The sequence below is a fragment of the Lepus europaeus genome, chromosome 15 (assembly GCF_033115175.1).
Source record: "Lepus europaeus isolate LE1 chromosome 15, mLepTim1.pri, whole genome shotgun sequence".
NCBI lineage: Eukaryota > Metazoa > Chordata > Mammalia > Lagomorpha > Leporidae > Lepus > Lepus europaeus.
In genome coordinates, this window is record NC_084841.1 from 28354150 (window position 1) to 28368447 (window position 14298).

At 38.4% G+C, this 14298-nt stretch overlaps 1 protein-coding gene across 1 annotated transcript in view; it reads left to right on the forward strand.

The window, feature by feature from the left end:
- Nucleotides 1-7827: 7827 nt before the first annotated feature.
- Nucleotides 7828-14298, forward strand: part of SPEF2 (sperm flagellar 2) — a 184048-nt gene continuing 177577 nt past the window's right edge. Inside the window, exon 1 of the mRNA XM_062211927.1 lies at nucleotides 7828-7891. Coding sequence (XP_062067911.1) covers nucleotides 7834-7891 — 58 coding nt within the window. The 5' untranslated portion in view covers nucleotides 7828-7833. The remainder of the gene's footprint in view (nucleotides 7892-14298) is intronic.

Consider the following 14298-nt stretch of genomic DNA (forward strand, 5'->3'; position numbering starts at 1 on the left):
CACTGTCTAATTCTGCCTATCCAAAAAAAAAAAATCATACATCAACTTATCTTTGAGAAGGGAGCTAAAATCAATTACTGGAGCAAGGATAGTCTTCAACAAATGGTGCTAGGAAAACTGGATCTCTGCATGTAGAAGTATGAAATAAGACCCCTAACTTATACCTTACACCTTACACAAAAATCCACTTAAAATGGATCAAGGATCTAAATCTATGACCTGATACTAAAAAATTACTAATGACTAGAAAACATTGGGGAAGTTCTGCAAGACGTTGGCATAGGCAAGAGTTATTGGAAAAGACGCCAGAAGCATAGACAATAAAAGCAAGAATAGACAAACAGGATTACATCAAGCTAAGAAGCTTCCACACTGCAAATGAAATAGTCAACAAATTGAAGAGTCAATCAATGGAATGGGAGAAAATATCTGCAAACTATGAAATTGATAAAGGATTAATATGCAGAATCTATCAAGAGCTCAGGAAACTAAACAAGAAAACAAATAATCCAGTCAAGAAATGGGCAAAATACATGAACAGGCATTTTCTGAAGGATGAAATTCAAATGGCCTATAGACACATGAAAAGATGCTCAGGACTACTAGTCATCAGGTAAATGCAAATCAAAATTACAGTGAGATTTCAACTCATCCCAGTTAGAATGCCTATCATGCAAAAATCAAAAAGCAATAAATCTGGTCAGGATGTGGAAAAAGGTACCCTAATATATTGTTGATAGAAATGTAACTGGTACAACCATTATGGAAGACAATATGGAGATTACGCAGAAATCTGAAAATATATCTACTATTTCACTCAGCCATCCACTTCTGGAAATTTACCCAAATGTAATGAAATCAGCATATTTAAGAGTTTTCTGTACCTCATGTTTTTACAGCTCAATTCACAATAGCTAAGATATGGAATCAACCCATATGTCCATCAACTGATCACTGGATAAAGAAAATGTGGTATATATAGACTATGGAATATTACTCAGGTATAAAAAAAAGAAAGAAACCTTATCTTTTGCAAACATGAATGCAACTGGAAACCATTATGTTTAGTGAAATAAGTCAGTACCCAAGAGAGAAATTTCATATGCTTTCACTGACTTGTGGTAATTAATACACAGAGCACAAAAAATTTAATGTATATGAGCAAAATTGAGATTTTTGAGATTTAATTATTGCTTACATTCCTTGTTTATACTCTTGTGGAACAGTGATTTTTCTACTTTAAAAAATCTATGATAAAAAATGAAAGTTATTTTTTTTAAAATAAATCATAAGTAAAATTTATTTAAAATTTTTCCCAGCTATGAATCTGTCTAATCATCATACAATTGTTTCATCTAAAAGGGATAGAAAGCCTGATCAATACATGGCTCCAATCTCGACCTAGATAATTAAAATTTTCCTGAATGTTAAAATCTACAGGGGAATATTAAATTCAGGAGTTTATTTTTATACATATTTTGAAGAGTTCTCTCAACTATGCAACCCATTGTTGTGTTCATTTGCTATTGCATATATTGTCCAAAATGTGCATTACTATTTTCTCATTTACTGCGACATTTGAATTGTTATTTCATAGTGTTTCAGAGTTTTCTCTTCTAACACAAACCAAGATGCTCATTTCCAAGGTTAATATAATCGCTAGAGAAAGGCAGAGTTTTCGCTCTACTGGAGAGCTTAATACAAATTGTATGAGCTTTTGATGCATTAGATCCTGCTCAATTAAGCAATCATTGGTTCTTTTAAACATCTGTTAATATTTTTATTCTTATTGGTACTTTTGAAAATATGTAACCAAATATTTACCACTTGGAGATTATTGAGTTATGTGTCATTTTTATTTTAACAAAAGTTGCTACTAACTTTACAAGGAATATAAGATTAGAGGTAAAGAAATCTGGTTTGTTAGCAGCCATCCCTGAATAAGATACAAATACACTGTAGCTAAATGTTCTCTAAGTAATTTGTTTCATTTTTACCTTTTGTTTTGGTGGATGTGGTAGCATAGAGAAAGCCTCTCTGAATGGCCAGAGTAATAGAATAAAATTAAAATTTTAAGGAACTGATTTATAAAACCTGAATAAAGGGAGTGTATGTGTTCCATTCTGGGCAGCAGCTTCCAGACTCTTAGATTTTTACCAGTTAGTAATATCACAAAAGCAAATTTGAAAGCCAATGAACTAAAAATAGATCTACCATATGACCTACCTGTCCTCTTATGGGAATGTATTCAAAGGAAATGAAGTCAACATATGAAAGAGATACCTACACATCCATGTTTATAGCATATCAATGCATGGTGGAAGAGATGGAATCAACGTAGATGGCCCCAACTGAAGACTGGGTAAAGAAAATGGGTTATAATTAGCTTATTCCTCTTCTTTCTACTGTGCTATTGACATATATTTTACTACTACATGTTATAAATAGTAAAATACATGGCTGCATATTTTATTTAATCAGTTTCCTTTATAAAAACATTTATTTATTTATTTGAAAAAGTTACAGAGAAAGAAAGAGAGATAGAGACAGAGATCTTCCATCTGCTGGTTACTCCCCAACTGTCACAACAGCCAGCACTGTGCCGGCTGAAACCAGGAGCCAAGAGCTTCTTCTGGGTCTCCCATGTGAATTTAAGGGCCCAAGTACTTGGGCCAGCACCTGCTGTTTTCCCAGGCCATTAGCAGAGAGGTGAATCAGAAATGGAGTAGCCAGGACGCAATCCAACACCCATATGGGATTCTGGCTTTGCAGGTGGTGGATTTACCCACTATGCCACAATGCCAGCTCCCCTTTAATCAGTTTGCTTTAAAAAAAAAATAGCAGTTAAGAAAAAAGATGTCTTCAACTATTCCTTATATTTCCTATTTCCACTGTTCTTCCTTCATTTACATAGATTTGAGTTTCCAATTAGTATTATTTTTCTTCAGCCTAAAGAGTTTACTTTAACATCTCTACAATGTAGTTATCGATTTACCAGCATTTGTTAACTGAAAATTCCCAAGTGGTGTTTTAACTGCTGCACCAAACACTGACCCCCTGTTGCCTTCCTTTAAAGATTGATTTTTTTCTTTTGGCTGACAAATAATTTATTGGATAACAAGCTTTATTTTATTAGATTGTCTTTTTCTGTTTTGTTAGTCCTACATTTTAAAATAAAACTTTTCTTTCCGGCTTTTTATTTGAACATTCTGACTGTTCATTGAGGTGTGTTCACTCTGGTTAGTTGAAACTCCAAAAATCCCTAGAAATGTACAAATTACAGAATCTCCAATTAACTCCTTATTCCCCTCTTCATAGGCAGCTTTGCATCTGGCTGAAGACTCAAGGAGATCTTCTAAGCTAATTTCTGTATTTCCTTCACTACATAATTCTCTTTTCTATTTTTCCTACCCCCCAAATCCACCTTTTTCTTCATCATTATCCTATCCCTCCAAAAAAATTACAGCAAGAAAATGGTTGGGTGTACCCTTCCTTAAGCCATAGTCAGGCAATTCCCTCAGGAAGAAAGATTAGATGAATGTGTACTATCTGTTCATTGTGAGAAAAGTGGTTCTGCATATTTTTTCCGTGTTAAGATTGATTGCAGTGGGATAGGAAGTGGGATACACCTTATTCCATCATGGTTATAACTCGACACAAAACGTGGGAAGAGGCAATGACCATGTCCACACATTTTTTTGTACTCATTGTTCTAAGTGAAGAGGAATTGGAACCAACCCATGACATAAAGGAACCAAAAACTATACAAGATCAGATATCAATGTCCAAATGAATGGTATATGTTAAAAGTTGTGTCAACATGCAAGGATATATATAACATCATTTATTGAGTGTGTATTTTGACAAGTACTGTTCTAAGTTATGGGTTCATAAAAATGAAAAACAGCCCATGTAGCCAGTTATTTCAGATCTTACTGTTGCATTTTGCTCCACTTGAATTCAGAAAAAAGTCTATTTTAAAAAGGTCACCAAGAGGATATTTAAGAAAGAATTTGACTTACAGAGTAGGCATTGGTACAACTGGAGAGAAAGGAGAGTCAGGAATTAGCCAGGAATTTCATTATTCATGATGGAATGTTTGGAATTAGAACTTTACTATGTAGAAAAGAAAGAGATTATGAAGTCACTGGAAAGTCTGGCATATAATCTTTTTAAAATTTTTTATTTAATTTATACAAGTTTCATGACTGTTTTATATACAGACTTAGGAACATAGTGACACTTCCCTCCCTACTCCCCCTCCCACCCATGCTCCATCCCTTCTTCCTCCTCCCTCTCACATTGCCAATCTTAATTTTTAAAAAGATCTATTTTCAGTTTACTTATTAATTGCATAGTTAACCCTTAAATTAGTAAAAGAATTCAACAAATACTATGAAGAAAACAAGAAAATAAACAAGACATTGAGGCAGGTTACTTTATAAGAAAAGAGATTTATTGTGGCTGATGGTTTCGAGTTAGGACAGTCACGTTGTTTTGGCTTCTGGTAATGATACTCCTGTTGTCAGCGTCCTGAGGCAGGGCAGAGTATCACCCAGCAACAGACAGGATGCATGCTTCTCTAACTGTCTCTCTCTATAAAGTCACCAGGACTCAATCATGAGGGCTGCAGCTAGTGACACAATCCAACCCATCGTTTCCCAAAGACCTGAGCTCTAAACACCATAACTGAATTAAGTTTTCATCCTCTTAATACCACTAACTTATATTTTTGGGTTTAAATACCTGCATGACCTTGAGGACCAAATCATTCTCAAACTAGAGCACTGCTTCATTTATGCAGGATTCTGGCATAATTCTGGAGGAAATGCATATTCTTAAGACCAACACGGGGTAAACACTGCTCTAGTGGTATTCATGGAACAGAGGAATAGAACAGGACACTGTGGATATTAACTGGACCAGTTGCACAGGATGAACTGGAGGGAAACATACAAGGAAATACAGCCTGGCACTTATCACTCCCACTAGAATGAATGCTTGTTGAAGCTATGAATGCCAAATGAGCAAAGTCATTGAAATACATCCTGTGGAGAGCTAAGGAGAGAATGATCTAAAGTGGTGAAATGGCAAATGAAGAAATGGGTGCAGGACACATATACAGGACCAGATAAATTTTAAAGAATCTGCCTTAATATTAATTAATTCAAATTAAGTAATGTTTTTAAAAAGAAACATTTTGTTCAGTTTTAGAATTGCTGTGATAGCTGCAATTGGATGCAGGGGCAAAATATAAAATTTTTCATGAAAAAATGATAAAGAACTCAGGAAGAGATGAGAAACTGTCCATTTCTTTAATCATCTTTTTTCCCCTTACTAATTCAACACACGGGAACAAACGAGTCATATATTAGCAGGAGACACAAACACAGGCAGTGCTAGAAGCCTTACCATGACTGACATTTTAATGCGAAGGCAATAGAGTTCATCTTGTAATAATGTACCAAATTATAAATTTCAAGGAGATGCACATGGTAAAATGATGTATTCCAGTCACAGTGCAATATTCTCATTAATATTTTAATATTAGATCATTTTCAAGTTGGATGCTTTAGGAACTGAAAAGAAGTACGATGGTTTTGTAAAATGAAAAACTTTTACATTTTTAAAAGATATCTTTATCTAAAGCCTTTATATAAACTTCTTTTCCAGAATGCCACATGGGCAGACTCTGCTGTCTGGAGCTGCATTCCAACAATGAACACTGCCAACAGCTCTTTGATAACAAACTGCACTGGCACTCGTGATTCCACTCCTTCTCTTCCAGTGCTTGCTGTGGAGTTGGGCTCTATCATCTGTGCCAGTCCCCAAAGGCAATCTGTCAGAAATCTGGAAAATAATGACTTCAATCCCCCAGGACCCACTGACAAATTCAAGTTTTAGATCTTCTTACCAAATGTCGTGCTGGTAATCAATTAAACACCTTCCAGGGTGACAACAGAAATGTCTGAAGCCATTTTCAGATGCATATCCATCCCTTCAGGAGATACATTCCCTTTGTTTTAAAGAGTCTTCTAATCATCCTAATTTGGAAAGTTCTGGAATGAGACACAAAGAACATATCAGGCCCCAGTGCTGTGGCCAATAGGTCTTCCTCAGGCTTCCAATCATACCCATGCCTCCCATGTTTAGCTCTTAGGCTGTCCTGCCACAACTGAAATGATTCATGTGTTTTCAGGAGAAGTTCAAATACAATAATAGCTCTGAACTAGATCACATGTGTCCTGAACTTCCCACTTCTGAAACGGAGCTAGTTTTCTCTGTAAAACAGCTCTGCAAGGCAGACTGCTCTCTTGCAAAGTAATTTGGGGTTTACTGTCAGACCATGCTTAAAACAGGACCATGAAATCAAAATGAAAATGTTCACTCACTAGAGGTACGGAAGAAACTCAAGTGATGGCAGATTTCTAAGTAAGGCCACCAGTGTGAAATGGTGCTAAAATTTTATACAGTCTAGACACCCACATTAATTTCAGATCAATCTCAAGAGATCGTTAACAGTAACTATTCCAAGCTTTAAAAAAAATCATCACTTTGCTGTATGTTGCTGGAGAAAGTCCATGTATTTGTAACATACATATACACACCACTATATGTATATATAATTTATTGTATATATAAAAAATGTATAGATAATATGTACATATTTTTCTACTATGCCATCTAAACTTTTAGGAATTGCTAAGGGAAAAATTTCTAACACTTAGCAAAGACGTTAAGAAAACCTTTGTTCAAGGCATGGGGTTTTGCAGTGCAGTGAAGTTTTGCCACAGGTGTGAGATTGTTCTCAATTCTGAATGCAACAAGGAAAATAGGATTTATAGCCAAGGAGCATGGTGGGGCCAGCGGGGGGAACATGACTAGGAGGAAACATACCAGTGAGAGATATTCTAGCTAAATTAACTCCACAGGCTAAGACCTGAGGAGCAGTGGAGGGTTAGGAATTTGATCTTATGTCCAGGGTGAGGGATTTTCTTTAAAGGAATTCAGCTCTATTCTTACCCAAACTAGATCCAGCAAGCCAAGGGCAAGCCCTGGAAAAAAGGGCATCTGATTCAGTTTTGGTCAAGAAGAGAACCTCCATGAAAAACACATCAAAATAATTAGGAAGAAAAACTCAACAGAAAATTCATTAAAATTTCACCTCTCAAAACATCAGAAATATCAATTATTTGCATTGTTCAGCCCCATAGCCAATACAAATTATTGAATGCTTGTAGCATATCTGCCCTATACAAAGTCTAGGGATAAAAAGACAAGATACACCTCGTCCATGCCAGAGTAGCCCATCAATAACGCAATTAAAACTGTCAATTTGTCAATCAATGACAAACCTGCAGCCATTCGAACAAGAGCTTCAAGAGTATTTCTTAAAAGACAGAAAAAGCAAAAACACTAAATAAACCCTCTCCTTCCATCAATACTGCTTCTTGCTGCCTGCGCCTCTAACCTGCGCCCTCTTCCCTCACCTGTTCCAGGTTCCAGGCTAACTTTGCTAATCCCCTGCCCGCTTACACCCACCCCCTGCGGAGCCTCTCTCTCTCTCTCTCTCTCTCTCTCTCTCTCTCTCTCTCTCTCTCTCTCTCTCTCTCTCTCTCTCTCTCTCTCTCTCCCCCCCTCTCGCCAGCAGGGGGCGAGCCACGATTTCTGTGCTCCGCCGCGGAGCTCGGCGTCGCTCTTTCCCAGAGCTCCGGCCTGGTTACGCTTCCTTAACAACGGGTTGCCCTTGGCAACAGGAGGACGCGGGCTAGCGGGCTCGTTTCCTGGCCGTGTTCCTAGCACCTGCTTGCTGTCAGAGGCCCCGGCCGAACCATGTCGGAGATCCTGTGCCAGTGGCTCAACCAGGAGTTGAAGGTGTCCCGGACCGTGAGTGAGTGACCACGGCCGAGGGCGAGCTCGGGTCGCGGGGCTTGGGGCTGACGGACGGTGGCGGGCTGCACAGGTGGAGCACCTGCGGGTCCAGGCCCCACCCCGGCCGGGTCTTCCCACGACCTCCCTGCAGCTCACCCCAGCCAGCGCCGGGCCTTGGCCTCTCTGCCGCTCTCGAGTTACCCCTCGGGGCACTCAGCCCCTCAGAGAACCTGACCTACTGTGTGGCTCCGAGCAGCCCGCGGGTTTAGGGAGCGCTCCCTGGCCGCTATGGAGAGGACGTTTTGCTGTGGTCTGACCCTGCCATTGCGTCCTCCCGTCGTCCCGTCCTCCCATCGCCAGGTCAGGGAAGGAGGAAACCCCTGGACAAGTCACAGTGCCGTTTGTCAGGGTGCTTCCTCCAGCCTGCCATGCTCTGCACTCTTAACCTGCCCCTCAGGGGTAGGCGCGTGTGAAACGGGTTAATGTACACGATAGTGCCCCTTACGCATTTTAAAACTTGAAGCTCAAGGGTTACAAACTTCAGTTATTTCTGGCCACTGTTTGTTCTTGCCCAAACGTGACCTTGGACATCTGTCAGCCTCTATCCTAATCATGAAGTTACCCTCCAAAGGTTCTAAATCCCACACCCACAGAGGCACCGTCCCATGCAGCTCTTCCGGACCGTAATTTTAGCACAGCAGGCCAGCATCTCAGCCTCTTTTTTGTCTCTTCAGTAGGAGTTCATTTTTCAGTTGGTATGGTTTTTGTTAGAAAGAAAAAAAAAAAGTTTTTCTGCACAAACCATTTCAGTGTGTTTTCCCAGAGGGACCGTGGTTCCTGCTCCTAGGTCATCCACAGAAGTTTCTAGATCAGTTTTATTTGTGTAGGAAGAAAGATTTTTCAGAAGGGAGATCTCTAACATTTAACGTCTCCACCTGCATTTGTTAAGCCATTAACTGGGGACTGTTTGTTGGTCCAAATGCCCCTCTGCCACTCCTTATGAGCAGCAACAAATTCTTTCCCAAGGTTCTCTGATCCTCCCATTGGGCCTGTTTCTCTCCTAAAATATGACACTCATCTCAGGGCAGCATTTATCATTTCTTGTTCTTCTCTCTGCATAGGGGCCAAAATGCAGCATCATGTCCTAAATTTCTACTCGTTCAGAGGAATAACAGCTATAGATTGCTTAATTTAATTTGGTTTGTTTATTTGTTTGTAAAAAGCACCCTTTTGTTCAAGTATCCAGGACTCTATTGCAGATTGAAACACTTTGGGGAAAAAGTTAATAAAATTAAAAATAAACACAAACTTAGTAGGTGCCATTATTCTTGTATTCAGTTTGGAGAATTTTGGTTTGAGATGAGAAGGAAGGTTTTGATTAAGAATTTTAGTAACATAAGCCGTGAATGGAAAGTTCCCATCGCTTGCCTTCCTGAAGTTTAGTCTGCAAGCTGGCAGCCGAGAGGCTCCATCCAGTGCAGTAGTCCACATTCCCTTCACTAGCAATACATCTGCGTCTCTTGATCCCAGCTGCTACAGTCTTTGAGGAAACAAATTCCACCTTGTAAAAGACTCTTCAGAAACACATTCACTGGTGTTTCAAAAGGGACAAGATAGGGTCTGTACAGCTGTGGAAACACACTGCCCGCTGCTAGTGGCTCATTGTTAGATAAGCAGTTCCATGGTGTATGAAGGAAGGCTTTGGATGGTTCACAGAAATTCTCACAGGAAGACTAAGTGGGTGCAACCTTGAGGTAAAGTTCTTTGTCATTTTCTGGGTCATGGTTATGTAAGAGCAAGAACTGGAAGGCCAGATTGCCTGGGTTGAAATCTGATCTGCCACTTATTAGCTGGTGACCTTGGACAAGTTACTTATTTGAATTTCATCACGCTTAAAGATTGCAGTGATAATGTTACCTCATCAATCAAATGTTTATAATAGAATTTGGGGCATAGTAAATGCTAAATCTCATGTTTTACCCTGTGGCTTATAAAAATAAAAGCAGTATAGAAGGAAAGGGTACTCCTTACTGAGGATTTATATATTTATACCATAACTGCACTGAACACTTTACATAGGTTTTCTTGTTCAATCCTGAAAACAATCCTAAGAGTCATTGTTATAGATAGTCAGATGAGTAAGTGAGGCTTACAGAGCTTGATAATTTGTTCAGGATCACACAGCTAGTAGGTTGCAGTGCTAGAATATAAAAATATAAAACTAGAACATTTACTTGTGATTTTAGGCATGGTATTGTGTATTGTTATATGTATATAGAGTTTATACTTAGGGGTTATGTATATAGAGTTTTAAGTAACTCTCCCAAATGTATTTATTTGGGTTTTATAAAATAAATATTGTTTAGTTTGAATCCACAAGAAGTGCAGTGACTCAACCGCCTAAGCATGTTATAACTTCACACGGCATAACCTAATTCCTAGGTAATTGGCAAAGGTGGATTTATTAGTGTTTGTTTAGAACTGGTCTGTCCACACAGTACTTGCTGGAGCAAAGAAACAGAATGTTATATCAAGTAAGTGCATTTGATGTCTTCATGAGGCTGACTAATGGCTCCTGTTAGAGAGGCAGCTGAAGCCACTCAAGTTTTGGATTATTTTTGAAAAGCAGATGCTGATTTGAAGAAGGCATATTATATTTAATTTTGTAGTGCCTGGGATCCCTGGCTATCTACAGTAGAGAAAATGTATTCCAATGATTTCAACTGAGGACAGCCTTCTTTCACCTTGGGAGTCATTGGAGACTTGATTTGTCTCAACATGGAAAGATTCCAGACAATGCAACCAAAGCTAATGATCTTCAGTTAATGATACATAACTAGATAATTTCTTCTGGAGAGTAGTAGAGTAGTGTGTGTTTATGTGTGTGTGTGTGTGTATATATGAAAAGTCTCGGAATATGAGGAGTAGCTCAACACAAAATTACATCTGAAGTTCTAAAAATTATTGTTATGATGAAAAGAGCAAAATAAAATACTATTAAAATATTGCTGTATAATGCTTTTAAGAACTCTTGATTTTTTTCAAGAACAAACATCACCTGTATTTCATAAAATTCTTAAGAACATACCATAAGAGGAAAGCACCTTCAGAATGCAACAGTCTCCATAAATGAGCCAAATTTTATGTACAATACCAGTAATTTTTTGTAATCATAGATGTAAGAGTCCATATTCTTTAAATTCTAGATGTGAATTCTAGATGTGAATTCATCTAAAATTGTAAATAGTTTAGTATGCATATTTTAATTATTTCTATACCCATTGACATTATTGTCAACAATAATAAAAAGAAAACTGTTCAGAAAAATCACACATTTCTTAGTCTTGGTTTGTAGTATACAAAGTATGATTAATAGTCTTTAGTCCTCAGGTTTTATATGCAGTAAAATAAGAATAATAATTGCCCTATACTTGAGAGGACATCAAATGAGACTGTAAATGGGAAACGTCTATCACACTGCCTAACATCTATTGGTTGCACAATTAGCATTATTTCAGCATTTTTTTCTTTTTCTCATTTGAAAATATTGCCTTGTATGGGACCTGCCACAAATAGGAACTTAGTGGATAGTGACTTATTACATGAGATTATATGCGTGAAGCAAGAGCAAAGGTTGTTTTAGGCTGTGCTTCGTAGAATTTTTCATCTTGAGAGCGTCACTTTGGATACATTGACCCTCAGCTTTGTCATTTCTGCTCTGTTTTATTATAAGCAAGTTGTTAAGAATTGTTTTCTAATTAAAATTGCATTCTGAAGATTGTATAAGCCAGGGTACTGATTTATCATGGGGGAGAGAGAGAGAGATTAGAATAATGTATACAAATGAACATGGTACAACCCCTTGGTGATCCAGTACACTCAAGAGAAGAGGACATTAATGCATCAGATTGCCTGGTGCCAATCAGAAATTGTATATTAGCTAGAGATTCCTAAAATTAAGCTAATATTTTATGTGTTTTACTTTCTGACCCACACATATCTTATCTAGATTGCAATGATAGATTGGATAAGATTAGAGTCTGTTCTTATCCCCCTCCCCACAGTACTTAGGAAAGCCACACTGTTCAATAGTATTTTTTAATATTCTACTACCAAAAGCTCAAACCATGACATTTGTGAATACTTCTATTATTAGATCTTATCAGTATTCTGAATGAGGTTGATTATTACAAGGGTAATTCAAGAAAAGTTCATTAAAATGAATCTTGATGTGAATGAAATGGGAGAGGGAGTGGGAGATGGGAGGGGTGCGAGTGGGAGGGAAGTTATGGGGGGGAAGCCATTGTAATCTATAAACTGTACTTTGTAAATTTATATTTACTAAATAAAAAAATAAAGTTAATTAAGTTTCTTAAAAAAAGAAAAGAAAATACATTACTTCTATATAAATCAATAGATGCTGGTATTTTCTGTCTAGCACTGTATTGTTTTCCTTGATTAGAACTTGGCTCCCCTTGACTAGAAATTGATGGAATAAATCTCGCAGCAGAAAGCCATTGTGTAAATCAAAACCAAAGAATTAAGATGTGAAGGTTCACGAGAAGAATCACAATCTGCATTTTCACAATTAAAGATTATAATATAGCAATTGAAATTTAATGTTTAGTTAGTACATCTTAAGAATTATGACAGAGCTTTCAATGGAGAAAACTATAATGGTTGACCATCCTCTGTTCATATATCAAAGGACAAAAATTGCAATGTTGCCTATCCAGAGACCACAGGACTCGTCCTTAGCTGAACAGAGTTGTGTATTGAGTTGCTGCAACAAGACAGACACCATACCTTGGGGACTGTGGGGCACCTCATTAAGAGAGTATGGAGAGGATCTGGGTTTGTGTTAGATGGTGGAGGCCCCAGGGAGCCGTGCTTTGCTCTGAATAGACTGCTGTCAGGAAGCATAGGCAAAGTATCTTAATAAATCATATCTGTACTGGGGAAAATAAAGCAAGGCAAATAAATCTGATTGGTAACAACAACAACAAAAAATAGCAGTCACTCATTTTAGCCAGACTAGGGGGATAATCGGTCATTTTTGTGCTTCGGACAGTATTGTTTTTGTGTGAGCTCAGACATGATTTCAGAGGGATTTGTTTCTGTCCTGATTCATCAGGGTCACAGAGTAGCCTTGTCTGATGTTATTGTGCTGTGAAATTGATTATGTTCTCCAGAAGAATGCCAAGGCCTAGCTGTGAGTGCCTGGTCAGCTCCTGGGAACACCATGGCCTCTCAGGTCTAGGCTAGTTCCAAGTCACCAGTCACTGCTTTTCTCTCTTTCAAATGAGGGTGAATCTACTTGACTTTTAAATGTATTTGGCAATGCAGGCCAGGTCTTTGCTCCTCTAGCAAAGGAGGGCCAAGGCCACTGGAACATAGAATGGCAAGGGTAATATACACTTAGTTACCAACTGCAAATCCAAAAGTCTCTGAAATCTAAAAATTTGTCCATCTGGCAGTAAAGCCTGCCCAGAGCTGCCTTGGAGCTGCCTAGATTTTATTTACCTAATGAATGTAGACATTGAAATACATTATCAAAGAAATCAATTGTGTTTGATTAGCAGCTCTTACCCTTACTGGCAGGGGGTATTATATCCTACCTGGTCCTAACTTGTGCCTGTCTATGCATTTGAAGACAATCCAAATATTGGTTTCTGAAGACTGAATTAGCTTTGAAACAAGGATGTTTGTACCGTAGTCACCGAGGCACTGTTACTGAATTCACAACTTGTAGAATGAATAGACCCTGTTCTCATAAATTAGAAGATGGTAGTACTAGCAGTGAAAGTCATTGCTGGGCATGGAGTACAGACCAGGCATCATGCTAAGCACTTTACCTGGAATATCTCATTTAACCCTTAAGCAAACATCACTCTTCTTTGTTTACAGAAGAAAAACTCTGGCTATATAGTTGCCCAGGGCCAAGTGGCTTGCAAATCAGCAAGCAAAGAGAGGACCTTTCTCTGGAGCCTGTGGTCTGCTCATTTCCATTTTGGAATGCGGATGGCTTTGTGTGCTTTCTCCAGCTGGCCGAGGGTCATTTTAATGAAGAAGCACATAGACCACTTCACCTGCTGTCTCGACCTAACACGGATGGATTACAAGTGCTCACAGAAAAGATTTTAGCAAAATAAAACTTTAGTAATAGAGACCAGACAAGTGGCTTGCAATATTGGAGGCAGAGTTGCATTATGGCTGAATAACCTCAATCCCAAATGTCAATCATTTTGGACTCATGGTGAAGATTGTCACTGGGTTCCCGTGGTCCATCTCCCTTTTATAGTCACTCACAGCTCATTGCCCTGCAGTCAGCTTACCACTTCTTCTCCGCAGGAAATTTCAGTTGTGAGTGCAAATTAACTTACAGGGACAGCCTGTCATGCACTTAGTCCCAGTATTCAGCGGTGG